At 34.2% G+C, this 18130-nt stretch overlaps 1 protein-coding gene across 1 annotated transcript in view; it reads right to left on the reverse strand.

Annotated features, from left to right (window-relative positions):
- Nucleotides 1–426: 426 nt before the first annotated feature.
- spock3 (SPARC (osteonectin), cwcv and kazal like domains proteoglycan 3) overlaps nucleotides 427–18130 on the reverse strand; it is a 72627-nt gene continuing 54923 nt past the window's right edge. Inside the window, exons 7-11 of the mRNA XM_056460366.1 lie at nucleotides 12131–12244; nucleotides 11289–11510; nucleotides 9614–9676; nucleotides 7338–7475; nucleotides 427–1856 (exon numbers count right to left, since the gene is read on the reverse strand). Coding sequence (XP_056316341.1) covers nucleotides 1711–1856; nucleotides 7338–7475; nucleotides 9614–9676; nucleotides 11289–11510; nucleotides 12131–12244 — 683 coding nt within the window. The 3' untranslated portion in view covers nucleotides 427–1710. The remainder of the gene's footprint in view (nucleotides 1857–7337; nucleotides 7476–9613; nucleotides 9677–11288; nucleotides 11511–12130; nucleotides 12245–18130) is intronic.

Consider the following 18130-nt stretch of genomic DNA (forward strand, 5'->3'; position numbering starts at 1 on the left):
AGTTTTCTGTTCAGCTGCAAAAAATAAAAGCCATTTCTAATATACCAATTTGATGTGTTTGTTAGGACAAAAACTCCTTTTAATATGGACAATATATCGCTTGCCGCTGCTTTTATTTAGAACACGATTTAAATCAGCCTTTAGGCTAGATCATCAGACATCAGACTCCTTGGTTCTCAATCTGGCTACCTGCACTTGCGTTTGTTTTGATCCAGGAATGCAATACCAAGTTCAACCACTGGGTGTCAAACTTACATAATGCACCTTCAAAGTGTCTCAAGATAATAATTGCTGTCTGATAACATTAAAAATGGGGCATTCCAAAAGTATATGTTTAACAGTTTGGTTTCTGTTGCATTACTGACATTTTGCCATAATGCATGTGTTACCAGGACAAACACACAAAGAAACAGAGAACAAAAAAACTTTTTGGTCTGTGTAACTTTATTTGAGCAAATAATATGGATACTGTAAAAAACAAACAAACCAACAAAAGAAAAGTGTTATCTCTATGACAACAGCTGGACAACACTGATAAAGGTGGTTCCTCGACCTCCATAAATGATTATCATAAACTTGTTCGACCATTTCTTTTTTTGTCTTTTTTTTCAGAAAACACCACAATATCCATAGAAGAAAACGTATATTTTCATATGCACATTATGAAAACAAATCTGACAAAAATGCAAAAGCTCTGAGAGGGAACGAGGAGAAGTGACAGCAGCAGCATCTATCGTATGATTTGTCGTCTACAGTAACATATGCAAACTAACTAATCAAGTCCACATTCTCCTATAGACCAAAACAACAGAGAACATGATGCAAAAAAAATCTCTCTCTCTCTCCTTTTTTTCTTGTATATTCTTATGGCAGTCGAATTCTACATTCTAACACTAAATATCTCTTTCCTTCTTATCCCACCAGACCTGTTTTCTCCTTCATGCTGTGTCAAAGGCACCTCATGCCCAAGGACTGCCAATGTGTCTACAAGATAAGTGTATGTGTGTGCGTGTCTGTAAATAGCATGACTCGGTCCTCTCATAACAAGACTGCAGTCACATCTACTGTATTTAATTGTGTATCTGACATGTGGTCACTGCAGGTCACATCTTAGCCATTTCAAACAAGATTTTCCTCTAGAATGTTCACGTTTACATTTAAATACTGAACATTTTTTGATGAATTCTCAAAATGTAGAAGTATTCGCTCTGCTGATGGACAAAAAATATATATGATAAATCAATAGGTTATACTATTACGATGAATCAAAACATTGACGTTAATCCCTCACGGCATGACTGTAAAATCTCATAGAGTCACGGTTGCTCATGGAATTATTCCTTCATTTGTGTTTAGGCATGTCATTTGTGTGTGCATGTTTATAAGTGCAAACATTTAAATGAATCTCTCATCAAAATCCACTTATGAATTCCTGAACTTCTAGGTCTGTCGATACACTTATTCACTTTGGATGAATATAAGAGATGGAATACAAATTAAATGTGGTTATCGAGGCTTGGTATTAATTTTGTACAAATGTTCTACAGCACGGGGGCGATGAACACTTTAGTAATGTTAGTACTGCACTCTGTTGAGGTCACCTAGAAACGTGCTTTAAGACCAAAATGAAAGTCTGTTTTATTTTTTATTTATTTGGTTCCTTCTTTTCAAATGTTTTCAAATAATAATAAAAAAACAACAGAAAGCGGATTATGACAGGTAGCCGTATTCATCATCAACTTGGTCATATTCATCATCGTCGTCTCCCATTTCCTCTTCATCATTTACAACATCGCCGTCCTCGTCATCTGAGAGCAGAGAGTCACCGCTGCCAAAATCTCCAGAAGACTCCACCACTGAAAGAACAACAATAGCTTATTAATTTCATTTATATTCGTTATTATTAGTAGTAGTAATAGTAGCTGTATTTCTTTCAGAAAAAAATCTATTCAGTAGGGATGTATTTAAAGTCCATGTGAATCAATATTTACAATGTTTATTTTACTAGCTCACATTGTTATTCTATAGGCGAACAACTAATCGGCAGGGGCGCACCCAAGGGCCACCCCACCCCTGTGGCCACCCCAATATGATTTTGCTGTTGATATTATTTATTTCAGTGTAATTTTGTAAATTCACAATATTTCAATAAATAAATAAATAAAACGCAGCCACTAAATTATTGTGAATTGCTTGGTGCCACTGATATACAGTAGCTGACATAGCTGATTGACTGCCCCCCCACTTCCCAATCCCAACTTCCCAAAAAAATGTTGGTTTGCATTGTTTAATGCCTTTGCTTTTCTACAGAACGTTCTCTTTTAATCCCTTGATAATTTCATAGAATAATATGATATTTAAAGAGTAATTCATTAAATGAATTATAACCACATTATTTCATTTACCAGAAACAAAAAAATATAACATTACATTGAATTCATTATTTTCTTTGTGTGCCACCCAAAGATTTGGTGTGGCCTTTTCTGGCCACCCCTAAGAAAGTTTTCTGGGGACGCCACTGCTAATCGGTGGAAGTTAATCCACTGAAAACAAAATATTTATTTTGGTAATCTTCAATCAAAGTCTGACCATTTGCTTCTGGGTTTGGAGTGGTGGTCAGTTTGATGGCTTCAGCCAAAATATTGGTAACCACGCCCCTCTTACTGTGCATTCACACAGGGCTTCAGCATCAACGCTTATATATATATATATATATATATATATATATATATATATATATATATATATATATATATATATATATATATATATATATATATATATATATATATACACACACACAGTTGAAGTCAGAATTATTAGCCCCCCTTTGAATTTTATTTATTTTTTTTATATTTCCCAAAATGTTTTCTTCTGTAGAAAGTCTTATTTGTTTTATTTCAGCTTGAATAAAAGCGTTTTTTAATAATAAAAAAAACATTAATTTTTAACATTAAAAATTAAAAACAAGCTATTTTTTTCCATTGTTTACAGAACAAACCATCGATATACAATAACTTGCCTAATTACCCTAATCTGCCTAGTCAACCTAATTAACCTAGTTAAGCCTTTAAATGTCATTTTAAGCTGTATACAAGCGTCTTGAAAAATATCTAGTCAAATATTATTTACTGTCATCATGGCAAATATAAAATAAATCAGTTATTAGAAATGAGTTATTAAAATTATTATGTTTAGAAATGTGTTGAAAAAATCTTCTCTCTGTTAAACAAAAATTGAGGGGAAAAATAAACAGCGGGCTAATATTTCAGGGGGGCTAAGAATTATGACTTCAACTGTAGTATATATATATATATATATATATATATATATATATATATATATATATATATATATATATATATAATATATATATATGATAGATAGATATGATAGATAGATATGTGTTCTCAAAATAAAATCCAAACTAAAGCTAACGAAAACCATTAAATGAAACTGATTAAAACAACAGACTTTTAAAAATAGTATCGAAACGAAAACTAATTTAAAAATGCAAAACTATAATAACCTTGGTACAGTCCTAAACTCAGGAGTTTCCAATTGGGACTTGTCTGTTTTGTTTTATTCATTTTTACAATTGTGTAAATAAAATAAATAAGTATTAGGCACATGATTATCTGTTGGTTGCTAAGCATCCAGCAGTAACTTTGTAACCCAGCATTGTTTTACACTGCACACAGTTGGTACCGAAATGCAGGGTTAACATGATAAAATCATACTTGCCATGTTTTCCAGGGTTAAAAGTGCTGCTAACTATATTTCTAAATTATATGTTTGAAACTTTCCTTCACCTGGGTTGAAACTGGTGTTTAGAATGACAATAACTCAGGGTTAAAGGGATAGTTCAACCCAAAATGAAGCTGTACTCATTATTTAAATCTAAAAACCTGTAACCATTGACTTCCATAGTAAGAAGAACAAATACATTCATTTATTCATTCTTTGGCTTAGTCCCTTTTATTCAACAGGGGTTGCCACAATGAAATGAACCACCAACTTATCTAGCATATGCTTTACACAGCGGATGCCCTTCCAGCTGAAACCCAGTACTGCGAAACACCCATACACTCTCACATTCAAACACATAAACTACAGCCATTTTAGTTTATTCAATTCACCACTGAGCCACCGTGTCACCCATAGAACAAATAGAATGTAAGTCAAGAATTACAGGTTACCAGATTTCTTCAAAATATCTATACGTTAAACAAGTAATTTTCACTTTTGGGTGAACTATCCCCTTAAGTGCTCCTTTAAAGCAAGTTTCAGGTTTTGAAAGCCCATAATTCAATTATTTTGCATTTCATACTTAACTGTTATTGAACACAAAAACTAATCATCTGCAGTTTTCACAAATATTGCCATAGTGTGATGGTCAGAACACTTGTATGCATTATAAATTCCAGATTAACTGAGATCTATTCGTGTTAGCTGACTTTTTTTTAATGGAGTGCGACAGCTGTGATTTCAAAGCCTGACTAATTTGCCACTGGATAATTATAGGGCCCCTGAAGTGCCTTGAAACATGCAGCATTATTCAGAGTGTAGAAGTAATTTCAACACAATAGCCAATGCTGTTTTGTATATATTACAGCTCAGCTAGAGTCACTCTGCTTGGTAAAGCTATTTGACAGTTTGTGATGGCTACAGACTTATTGCAATGCTGGCTCTAATCGTTTCTCCTTCTTATCTTCCTTTTCCTTTCCTTTCCCTTTTCCTTTCTCTTTTTTTGTTGGTACCTTGGCTTAGGCCTGTCATGGATAAATGAATATGACACTATATTAGTTCAGTTGTCTAATTAAGGACTGGGAAAGGGGGCGACATGGTGGCTCAGTAGTTAGCACTGTCACCTCACAGCAAGAAGGTAGCTGGTTCGAGTCCCGGCTGGGTCAGTTAGCATTTCTGTACTCACCGTGTTCAAGTGTGTTTCCCCCACAGTCCAAAGACATGCGCTGTAGGTGAATTGAATAAGCTAAATTGGCTGTAGTGTATGTCTGTGAATAAGTTTGTATAGGGTGTTTCCCAGTACTGGGTTGCAGCTGGAAGGGCATCTGCTGTGTAAAACATATGCTGGATAAGTTGGTGGTTCATTCCGCTGTGGCAACCCCTGATGAAAAATGGGACTAAGCCGATGAAAAATGAATGAATGAATGAAGAACTGGGAAAGGTCCAAGCCAGGATTCGAACTAGGGACGTGGTTGGGCTGAAAGTCTTCACATTGCCCATTGCTATTGCCACTGACACATAAAATGATTTTTTTACTCTGTGATTCTTTTTATTTACACACCCGTTCTGTCGTACTGTTATATAAACGCAACATTACTCTCGTAGCACTGCGAATTCCCAAATTTTTCACCTCTTAACCCCCAAAATAACAATGCCAGTGACTCGTGACCCCCAATATTCTCTGAGGTGGTTTTAAATATACAAACATTGTGAACACACACACCAATATGCCTATATATAAACATGAGCATATTGACAACTAAAAAATCCAACATTCTAACACAATATCATGGCAATTCGTAAGTTTTTGATTTAGGTTAATTCGTATTAATTCCTACGATTTCATTTGGATATTTTAGCATGATCATCCCCCAATGAGGCATAGATTTAAAGGTAGGGGTTTGAGGGCAAGGATCCTATTAAAAATTGTACATTAGCCACTTTTCTGACTATACGTGATGATCTATTTCTCATGTGATCGACCTCAACCATAAAAAGTTTTGTATTTTGTTAATTTGTTAGTTAATCAGTCAGTGCAGGTACTTTTAATGTTTATGTACGTGAGTGCCAAAAAGACATCAGAAAGTTTAGCCTGGTGCTGTAACATTGAAATGCTACAACTTTCGCTATTGCTGTGCAAAAAACAAACAAACAAACACAAAAAAAAAAACGGATGGACTGATTCTTTTTTATTTGCTTGTTTTTTATTAAATGTAACTCATTCATTAATTTTTCTTCAGCTTAGTCCCTTTATTCATCAGGAGTTGCCACAGCGGAATGAACCGCCAACAAATCCAGTAGTGGGAAACCCCCATACGCTCTCATATGCACATACTCCTAGACTACTGCCAATTTAGTTTACTCAATTCACCTATAGCGCATGTCTTTGAACTGTGAGGGGAACCAAAGCTACCGGAGGAAACCCACGTGAACATGGGGAGAACATGCAATCTCCACACAGAAATGCTAACTGACCCAGCCGGGACTCGAACAAGCGACCTTCTTACTGTGAGATGACAGTGCTAACCACTGAGCCACCGTGTCGCCGAAACTCTAATAGTTTAATTACATTTATTTGATTTTTGGAATTCACCAAGCGACCCAGAGTACCTTGGGGACCACTGACCTACAGCACACAGCCTGTGATTTACAGCATACTGATATAAAGACATATTCTATTGATACTCATGTGATACTGCTCATTTATAATAGCTGATATAAAAATAAAACATGAAAGATTATGATTCGCTTTCATAACTAGAATTATGAGGTCATTCTGATCAGATTCTGCTTCTTCACACAGTGAATGCTTTTACTCTCTCAAAATGCCATTTTATTTGTTTTGGCCAAAATTATTGTTATACTCCTAAAGCTCTGTTTTACTGTTCTAGGCGCCAACAGATGGATAAATCTAAACTTGTTTTTATTAAAGCAAATATAAATATGCATATAATAAATAATAATACTAATAATAATAACATTATACAAATGCAAATTGCCATGAATAAACTGAAAAAGCCCTCCGAGATGAGGCATGGAAGCAGCCTTTTTTATTTATGTAGGAAATAATAATTTTTGTAACATTTTATTCCTTTAAATTTTTTTCATATGTAAAGATATTTGTGTATTGCTGTACATCCTGTGTGTATTAAACAATGTGTAAGTGTTTAGACCTGCATAGGTTCATAACTAACACGCTCTGCACTGGACTTTAGACCTGCTTTTAGTTGGTCAGTGGCGCAGTCTATGTCAGTTCCTCAAAATAGCAATGCACCAACAATGCGCCTTAACACACCTCCTTTTTAGACCGGCACACCCATTGGTTCACAAAGTGGCGCAAATAGATTTGCTATTTAAACAACGTGGTGCAAAACATGAAATTTAGGGTTGCGCTGGTCTGAAAATAGCAACAATTCGTGCCATACACATCTTGCGCCTTATTGCGCCGGGTGTATGATAGGGCCCATAATGTAAGCTGGCATATGTTAAAAACAACACATTTTTTATGTGAAATCATCAGTTATTACATCAACTCAGAACTGAACAATATTACTATTTACTCAGAAGATGCATGAAGATTTCTCTCTTACCGCAGTCAGCAGGTCCATGAGCATGAGACCCTGCAAGCTCATTTCCATAGCGGTCAACACACCAGCACTGACCACTGCTGCCATGACACTGCTGAGGCCGATAGAAACCATCCTCATCACAGGAGGGGACGTACGGACCTACACAACCAGAACACACACATTAGCATCAGTCCTAATGTCTAGAAACATCACATCACGCACAGTATTATTCACAGCCACAGAGAGATGATATATTCAATGTCAGAGAGCGTAACTGTCACCTCTGAAAGTCTCCTGTGCACATTCACTACGTTTCAACTTCACAGCTTCCTGTTACTGAATCACCACAGTTGAGTTTTTTTTTGTCTTTCTCTCTTTTTTTGTCTTTTTATAATTCAGTGCCAGAAGCCATAGAGCCGTCACTGTGCGTTCCACTCAGGGGAGAAACGGCAGTTAAAAATATCCTACTTTTCATGTCCAATTTCCCCTCATCTCATTCCCCTGCTCAAATTAAACACGCGACCTTCAGAGAGAAAAAGGGAAGAAACTTTGAGTGATTTCTAGTTGTAATAGAATTAATGTCGGCTTCTCTCTGCTGTTTGACTGTTACAGTGTTCAGGTTGTGATGACATTGAGATGATTTTGAACGCCACTGCTTTCTGTTTCAACATGCTGTGGGGGAAGAAAGAGATTTGCTATTTGTGTTGGACAAGTTGAACTGGTGAATTTTGGAAGAGCTTTTATTCTCTGACTTCTTTTCTGTTTGTTAGATAAGTTTGTGGTTTAAAGTGCGAGTTAGATTTGGTTTTGGTCTTTTTTTTAATTGTGCCACTCTTGCCCCTGGGATTTTCCATGTTTTTATCATTATAAAAAATGTATATACAGTTAAAGATAGGGATGCTCATTTCGATTATCTTGCCAACCGACAACTACCGCTCGTTAACCGAATATTAATTGTTAACTGGTCAGATTAATATTAAATTAATATTTAATTTTTTAAAAATGAATTGACGTGTCTATTTTGTCTGACATATTAAATATTGCATTTTAAAATACTGATTTATTTTAACACGCGAACAGCAGCATACAGAACATATTAACAACAGAACATCTTCACGCACCTGTAGTGTTTCCAATAGCATAAAAAACAGAACAAACTAAAGTAATAAAATAAACAGTCTTGCCCTAGATATTTTTAACTTAAATTACAAATGTAGATTACAAAACGTCAAACAAAACTTTTTTCTTCCATCAAATAAAAATAGCAGGCTACCTAAAATTGATCTCTCCACGAAAAATATGAATTTAATTAATGCTCAATTGAAATTCTTATATGACAAACCTCTGTCACCGTTTTTAATAGAAGTCATTACTTTAAAGATTATGTCTTGAGCATCTGATTTTACCTCAGAGCTTGTGTGCTTTCATTTTCTCCATCTCACTCGTGGTTCATGTGCGCCCGCTGCGCGTAATGAAAGACAATGACAAGGCTCATATGTTGACTTTTTGTAAAGTATAGGCTACTGTAGCATATAAGAATTTTGTTGTTTATATATGATATCGCATTAGTTTGCATACATGTTTTATAAGCTATAAAATGAAGCTTCAGTTTCGTGCGGATTATCATTATGCAAATATCAAGAAAATCTTTGGATTTGTTTGATTGGTAGATTATGTAGGCTATTTTAAAAATAGATTTTTTCTATAAGAACTATTAAAACTGTAATTTTACAAATGAAAAAAGGTTGATTTGTTGGTTGTGCACTAAATCAACAAAACTATAGCCTATTTGTTATGTTTATGAGTGGTGCCGTAACACGCTCTGATGGTGAGAAACCCCATCGCTCCGACTTGTGGACGGCTTGTTTCCAAATCAAAGCACATTTCCAAAGTTTTATTTTGCGGCTTCTTTCTCCAATTATGCAAATAAATGCTTTTATTTCAACAAAACAAACAGAACTTATCCAGAAGAAAAAAATAATAGAAAATGCTGTGAAGAATGTCCCTGCTCTGTTAAATATTACTTGGCAAATATATAAATATATATATAAGATTTTTTTATTTAACTGTATATATTTACACCTACTGTATATAAATTCTTCAATTTTTGCTTCTACTCATTTGAAATTTCCCTTGATATTGTAAAATAAATTCTGTTTTATCATACACCAATTCTGAATATCTCAAAATGGCCAAATACAAGAAGCCTGTATAACAATTTGTCACTATACATGATCTTGCATTTCAAACATGTACCAGAAAAGTCCATATGTAAATACACAAGAGACAAGACTCACCCAGTAGCTTCTTGCCAGCCTGCTGTTTGTGGATGATGGTGATCTCTGATTGACAGGGAGCCTCTGAAACACATTGATTTCAGATCAGCAGTGAGAAAGAAACCATCGCCATTATTTCACCATTAGAGACATTTGAACTGCATTATCCCACAATGCAAAGAGGAGAATAAACGCTATGATGAGCTTAATGAGCATCACAACCTATGCTGGTTGAACAACATAAAATAAAATTGCATTTGCTAATACTACAATTTTAACATTTAAACGTAAATATCTAAAACATCATGTAGTACATGGATACTGTAAATATATGTAGTGTATAAATGAATATACAGCGGGGAAAGTAAGTATTGAACATGTCATGTTCAATACTTAAGTAGGGCTTGCTTAAGTAGGCTTCTTTTACATTCAGACACATTCGTATGTTATGTTTTGAACTGTATAACAATTAGGGATGCAACAATTATAGATTTTGGTTGTGGGATTATAGTCTGAAGAATAATCATGGTTTCACAGTTATCACCATTATTATGCTTTTATTAAATTCAAAACACTACTAGTTTAGAAAAACACAACAAAATTGCTTATATTTTAAAGTGTTGTTTATTGCTGCTCAGTAACCAAGTACAGCACAAAATATATATGAAGAACAAACAATAGTCCATTTCTCTCGTTGGACTTAAAAATAAATGAAAAAGTTTTTGATTTAAACATGAGTGATAATTTTACAATGAAAATAAATGACAGAACAATGTTAAATAAATAAAAATAAGAATTATTTTTATTTGTCTAATGTTAATTTAAGCTATATATTAGCTAAGAATTTAAATGAACTGTTGTTATTATCTGCGTTCATTCATGCATAATCATTTGAATAACATATCTTTTGTTTACATTGCACTGAAAGCCACGCACAACTCTCACCCCTACAGCGTGAGATCATTTCTACTGTGTGCGCCTGGAGGTCCGCTTGCAAGCTGCATGCACCGCTCCCAATATGTGCACATCTCCATTGAAAATAATGAACTTGCGTGCGAAAAAGTAGCAATGTGTAAACAGCCTGTTGCTATAGTTAATCCATTGTGCGTGCGTATTAGCCTCGGTATAATCTCAGAACTTTAAACTAGCATACAGTTGGCATAACTTTGTTTAGTTGCAGCAGTTTTGTTCCATGCAACAGAAACGCAGCGTTGAGAAGCTTTTACGAATAATTAACCGTAATGAATTAAAACGCGGTTAATAGTAAAATCGGCTAATCATTGCATCCCTATTAACAATATCAGTGCATTGTACAAAAGGCCTTTTCTACAAACATATCCAAATGTTTTCGACTACCTGCGCCACTCGCTTAATGTCACTTGACTCGTGCTCTGTGTAGCCTTCAACTGCAGATCATGCTGGTCATGGCATTCATTAATTATGTTATTCATTCTTCAATATAGCATTGGCTGGTGAACAATTTAATAATGGCCGCTCAACTATATTTAAGCCCTGTTTGTTCTTTCACGTCTCCTTTGTGTCAAGGTCCTGATCTTCCTGTCAGGATTTATTATGGCTTACGTAACTTGATCTGTAACTTTAAAGTGTTTAGTCCTATTAGGCAGTGTACTTGTGAAGGTTTCACATTTCTGAGAATGCACGTTCTGGCTCAAATGTATTCTTGAAAAGTGTTTACCTTGATATCTCTGAAAGCAAGAGCACCACTCCTGGCTGGAGACGAGCCTGTCTCTGTTTGGGTCACATGACCTGAGGAAGGCTTTAGTGCACTCATCGCTCTTTTCTGAGTTCAGGCTGGTCAACTCGGATTGGTCGAGTTGAAGGTCAAAGTTTGTGTCCAGTCTGGAAAACATCCAGCCCAAAGAGTCCTTGCAGAGCGGCACTTTACTCATGTCCACCTCTGCACAGAAATACAGACACAGTTCAGAAAGAATTTAAGTTACATTTATTTCATTGGTATTATTGTTAATTTACAGCAGCAGTAATGGGAATAACGGATTATAAATAAACAGCATTACTAAAGGAGTTATTGTTTTAAGTAATGAGATATGAAACAAATGACCGTTTGTCCTCTTACAGCACTAGTATCGTTATATAATAATAATAATAAAAATAATAATAATATAATAATAATAATAGCAATAAATAACTGGCATAAAGCATAACTGATTTTTAGATATATTTGTTGGCCAGTTGTGGACTGTGCAATAAATATTAAAAGTGATAGTACTTTTACTTGTTATTATTTCATAGGTGGACCTCTCATATTGTCCCACTGCAACATTAATTAATATAGAATAGTCTACAATGTTCAATAATAATAATTTGTTCTATTTAACATATTTAATTTGGTACAAAATGGTTTAATTAATTTTTAACTATTTAAATTTCCTGGTAATTAGTTACTTGTATAATGACTCCACTAACTTGTTTACTTTTTATGAGAAGTAAATAAAACTAAATACATGTCCATAGTTAGCAGTACTAGGAGCAGTTTAGATGTGTGTTGTGTGTACTCACTCTTCTCTGGCTTCTGGAACTTGTATTTCTTGTTAGTATTGCCGCTCTCATGAAGAACTGTGATCCATTCTCGTAATCTGCTCACCACTTCAGTCATTTCTGCATTACCGCACTCTAAATAGGGGAGGAAAACACACTCAGTACATCCATGCATAAATCAAACAACCTCAATCCAGTGTAATCACAGGGTTGCTGAAGTAAAAATCTCATTTATTTTCTTCAGTTAAATCTTTTTTTAAAGATGATGTTTAGATTTTCTGATGTTAAGTGTTGATGTATGTTTCTGTAGCAGTCTCAAATCAGTGATTTCATTTTATAGGGCTCTTTAGTTCACGGAATTTTACGTGAAAGGCTGCAATAATCATAATCCTGCAGAATCTTGCCAAATTCTTACTGTTATTAAAGGTTCCATGAAATTAAAAGATTTTTTGTTGTTGTTAGTTTTAAGGATATCTATTTGCTGGTTTGCTCCAAAACAGTGACAAAATTTGGGTTTTGAAAATATAAAACTAATATAAACATCTGAAGCTTGCAGTTTCTTACTTTTGCCTAAATCAATCAACTTTTTTTTTCCCCACGTCACCTCATATTTTAGTTTCTCATCAAATCTTGACCAATCAAATGCTCTCTAGTATCTGACTTGTCTTACCCTATTTAAGACGCTTCTCATTTGCTTTTCATTTGATGCACTTGAGCTCAATCACTCTCACTGGCAGAGCTGTGATAAAAACAATTTTATTGGCTGTTTTTGTGAAAGGGGAGGAACTACTCTATGTTCCACCTTCTCTTCATTTTTTCAGATGAGATTGTCAAATATAGAATAAAATGCATATTTCACTTCACAGGACCTGTTATCGAAACAGTGCCTATTCCAAATTGTTATTTAATGCTTTATTATTTTAATAGCTTTAATAACTGATACTTTGAGTAAGCCCATCTTGTTGAGAACCACCATACTAAATGAACATTTTAAATAGTTTGCCTTAATTTGGTCCATAAGTCAAAGACGAGTCATTCCATATTGGTGTCCGCATCAAATTTGAACTTAAAATTATTTTATTTTCAGAGAAAGTATAAGGTTTCAAATAATGAGAAATAAAATGTCAAAAAACAGGTGAAAACGTGTTCCATCATTAATCAGCACAACAGAATTCACCAGATTTCATATTAACAGATCATTTTAATAATTTCACTTTGTAACAAAAACATTTTGCTATCAAAACGCTAAAATCTAGATTTTTGTTTGTTTATAAACTATTGTTAGTTTGTTTATATACTTTGAATTTAAACATTTACATTGTTAAAAATGTTGGACAGCCATTCTTTTTTGCTCCATCAAATTTAAAGTAGCAGAACTTATTTATTTATTTAATTGTTTAAAAAAACTCAATTTTTTATATTGTGCAACAAACTATAAATCAATTTTTCCCAGGGTTTCTGCAGGTTTCACAAAGTTAAAATTTAAATCTTTTTAGGAGATTTTTAAGACCATTTTTAATGAAAATTCTTTTAGACTTATATTGAGCTAAAGACTAAGGGATTTTAAAATGGCCCAGATGAAAAAGATTTTTATTTGCTCTATCAAAAAAATATATAATTTAATACATTTAATAGTACAACAATAAATTAAAAATGATTTTTTTTTTATATTTCTTAGCAAAATATTTTAAATATTGTGTAAATACAAGCAAGCTCTACTTGTATTTATACACTTTCTTTCCAACATAAACTTTCTTTCTTTCTTTAAAAGTTTAAACTATAATAAACTAAATCTATACACAACAATATGTCCAGGTCGGTGTCTTTAGCAGTAAATACATAGAGCTCTTTTAAACAAATGTTATCGTAAGGAAAATAATTAAACCATTATGATCAATAGAATTAAAAATGACCTTTTTAAATAAAAAAAAATATTGATATGCATTGTTGGTGATTGTATGGGTTTTGGCCAGATTGGGTAGAAATACATGAGCAAAGGAAAATTAAGACCTGTTTAAAAAGATTTAAGATCTATAACACAATATATTTTAGTAAATTTAAGCCTTTTGAAGGCCTAAAATTTTGATTTTGAGATTAAAGACATTTTAAGACTTTAAGACCTCGCTGAAACCCTGTTTTCTATATATTTGTCTATTCGCTTATAAATTCATAAAGCAACATGCTTAAAAACAAAATAAAGGAAATACACAAGTAATTGTACTTTGTCAACTGATTATCAAATTAATTTCTTTTTTAAAGGTTATTGAATTAGCACAGCTTTATAGCTAAACTGACTGATTGCCACAATGTATAGTACAGATTTCAAACTGTTACATGAAAACGAGTGATTTCCTTTCCTTTCATCATGTAGAATGTAATTTCACAGACACGGCCCCTTTTTATCTTTTCAAATGCTTGTTTTGTTTTGGAATCAAAGGAAATGTCATTCATCTCTCAGCTGTTTTGATTTACTATTTAAATGAATGAAAGAACTAGGACTGCTGAAAAAGTATGCATTCACTGTTGAACTGTGTTGCCTTATGTATTCATGAAAATCTAGCTTCAGTTATCACAGCTAAAATAGATTAGCATTTTAACAAGGAACAGAAAAACTGATTATTAAAGAAACACTCCACTATTTCTTTAAATAGGTTTTTAAATTTTACAAGTCCCCTATGATTATACAGTTGAGTTTTACAATTTCTGAATCCATTCCGTCGATCTCCGGGTTCTGGCGAGAGCTTAGCATAGTTTAGCATAAATCATTGAATCGTATTAGACATTAGCATCTTGCTCAAAAAGGTTTTAATAATTTTCCTATTTAAAGCTTAACTATTCTGTAGTTTCATTGTATACTAAGGTTTAGGGCTGGCCCTGTACATTTGGGGGCCCTAAACAGAATAATTTTGGGTCCCTGCCTTGCTAAATAGTGCAGTATTGCCATTGCCAGCCTACAATGATTTTATTGCTTATTAAATACAATCCATGAAAAGTAAACAGTAAAGCACGATTTCTTCTACTTAATAACTGTCTGATAGATTTGGACTTTTAAAAAAAGCACTATTTTTGTCAGCTAGCAGCTTCAAAAATAGAGAATTAAACAATTTTTAATAAAGGGACCAATGATTACTCTGGAGTGTTTAAAACATATTCGATTAATTTAGCAAACAGTTTGAAGATTTTATAGCTAAAAATTCTAGGTTGAGCGTTTATTTATTTATTTTTATAAATTCCAAATGCGAAAACCCTGCAATGAAACGACTAATAAGCCAAAAGTGAAAATGCATTACTTCGTATAAAAATATACATTTTGAACTCATTAAAAACTCAAAAAACAAACAAACCACAAAACAATTAACCTTAATGCAAAGATTGATTCATAAATAATAAAAACAATAAGCAAATATTATAAAGTAAATATGAAAAATATCAATATACAAAAACATAAAAATAAACAAAAAAAAAAAACTATGAAAAAGAGAAGCAACAAATAATGGGTTAATGTCAATAACAAACACAAATTTATTTTTCCCTTCAGTCACCTTCTGTGTTCCTTACATTTGAGATGCAGGGTCCAGAGATTATTTTAAACCATGATTATTCAATTAGGACATAACTTTTATAAACATGTCTCAGGAAAAAATATTAGTATTAACATGTAAAACGTAGACAACGTTTATTAATCTGTAATTGCCTATTTTTGTGCTTGTCTCTTTTCATCATCATTTTTCCCCTCAGTTTTTCGACGCCGAGGTTTAGCGTTAGTTTTATTTCATTTTCGCAGTTTAATTTCCAAAATAAATCAGGTATACACTGTAATGGGGCAGGCAATGACGCAAAGGCCATAGCTGTGTCTGTGCACAGATTCAAGTTCTTCTGGTGAACGGTCGGTCTCGCAGGTTACCTTGGAAGAAGAAACTCGGACTGCGAGAACACAGAACGCATCTGAGAAATGAGATACTGCAAGCTTCCTGGCTGTTTATCATATAATCAAATCAAATCACTTTTATTGTCACATCATCAGCAGCACGTGTACTATGATGAGTGAAATGCTTAGGTCTTCACGTCAGAACAATTTCAACTTTTAAAAAAATTATGATTTTTTTCTTTTCAGTGAACATTTATAAATATTTAGTACCAAAGCACAGTCAATGAAGATAATTTGTAAAATGCTAATAAAATCTCAGCTAGAATACGGCTCGCACCACTAATGAATTGTGGGGTCCCCCTAGGGGCGGCGGGGCTCTAAGCAGCCACTTAGTTCCCTTATAGGGAAGGCCGGCTCTGCTAAGGCGGATGGTAAATGAAAAGTTCAGCGCTACAATGAAGGAACTTTGCTGCCAATGATCAATGTTAAGCTAAGCTAAGCTAAGCTAAAAGTGCTCCCGCCAGACCTGATCGGCTGAATGGATAAAAAATGGTAACACTCAAATGTTTACCTTAAGGGCATTTGTAAAATGAGCCAATTTCCAACACAAAAAAAGTAAAGTATTCTTTTAAGTGGCATCACAGTGGCACAGTGGGTAGCATGATCATCTCACAGCAAGAAGGTTGCTGGTTCAAGTCAGTTGGCTTTTCTGTGTAGAGTTTGCATGTTCTCCCCTTGTTTGCGTGGGCTTCCTCCGGGTGTTCCGGTTTCCCCCACAGTCCAAAGGTGAATTGAATGAGCTAAATTGGCCGTAGTATATGTGTGTGAATGAGTGTGTGTGGATGTTTCACAGTGATGTGTTGCAGCTGGAAGGGAATTTGCTGCGTATAATATGAGCTGGATGAGTTGGCGGTACATTCTGCTGTGGCGACCCCAGATTGATAAAGGGACTAAACCGAAAAGAAAATGAATGAATGAAAATATTCCTTTGAGGTTCATTAATGAACTGGAGAGTGACTATATTCACCCAGCAGCTCTCTATGTTGTGCCCTTGAGGAGGACACTTAAGTCCAGTTAACCTTCAGGGTGAACAGAGCAATCCTTGCTATTATTATTGTTCTGTAACAGTACATCTTGGAGACGCTTCAGGCTATAAACCTGCAGTTTTATAAAAAATCTTCTGGATAGCATCAGCAATATGCCTGCTGGTGAGATTTGCTCTTATACAATATTTAAATAATTTCCAATTCACATGATTGTATTTTCTGCGTCCAATGTGTTTTGTTCTGATGCGTTGATTAGATGTAATAGTCTGCGTATATTGTTTGGGGATGGTTTGGGGCATTTGACAAATCGAGTTTTGTTGTAAGTAATTAATGAGCGTAACTGATTGAATTCTTGTTGCTAATGCATCAGACTTCTGTGCTGACTGGTGATAAGATGCAGTGCTGGAGGGAAGGGCTTGTGCTTGACATTCAGAAGCAGATGTGAGGAGTTTTGTTCATGTTTGATTCATTCTTTTTCCCTTTTTACAGTATGTGCAATGATGGAATGTTTCTGTAATTCAGCAGACATGCATCTGGTTAGGTTTCCTGTGACATTCTGTGTCTGATTATTTCAGCATCAGCATAAAGTACATATAATAACTGAAGGTGTTGCTTTTTTGGTTCTTTAAATCTTGAACTACCAGGATGCTAAATCAACTAGAATGGTAGAATGACCGCACAAATTATGTTTTTGTCATGTCATTGAGTTCGTTTACATGGACACCAATAATCCGATTGAAATATGATCAAGACAATACTCTGATTAAGAGTCTGCTATGTAAACAGCTATTTTTGATTTATCCGATTGAGGTCATAATTGAACTAAACAGAAGTCGAATTAAGACATGTAGAGTATTCCTATTTTAGTCACATTATTGAAGTGCAGTACAGACATGTAAACACCGCAATCAAACTATTCCCGCTGTGTAGGATTTATGCCTCATTTTGTGACAGTATAGTCTATACACACACACGGCTATTCTCTGCACCGACCGAGTCAGTAAAGGATTATAGACGCCTGCATCGCAAATTGCAGAGATTTATTTATTTATTTATTTTCCTCACATGGCGTGCATTTGTACATTCCATTAAAACAACACTCGTCCA

Source organism: Danio aesculapii, chromosome 1 (genome assembly GCF_903798145.1).
Source record: "Danio aesculapii chromosome 1, fDanAes4.1, whole genome shotgun sequence".
NCBI lineage: Eukaryota > Metazoa > Chordata > Actinopteri > Cypriniformes > Danionidae > Danio > Danio aesculapii.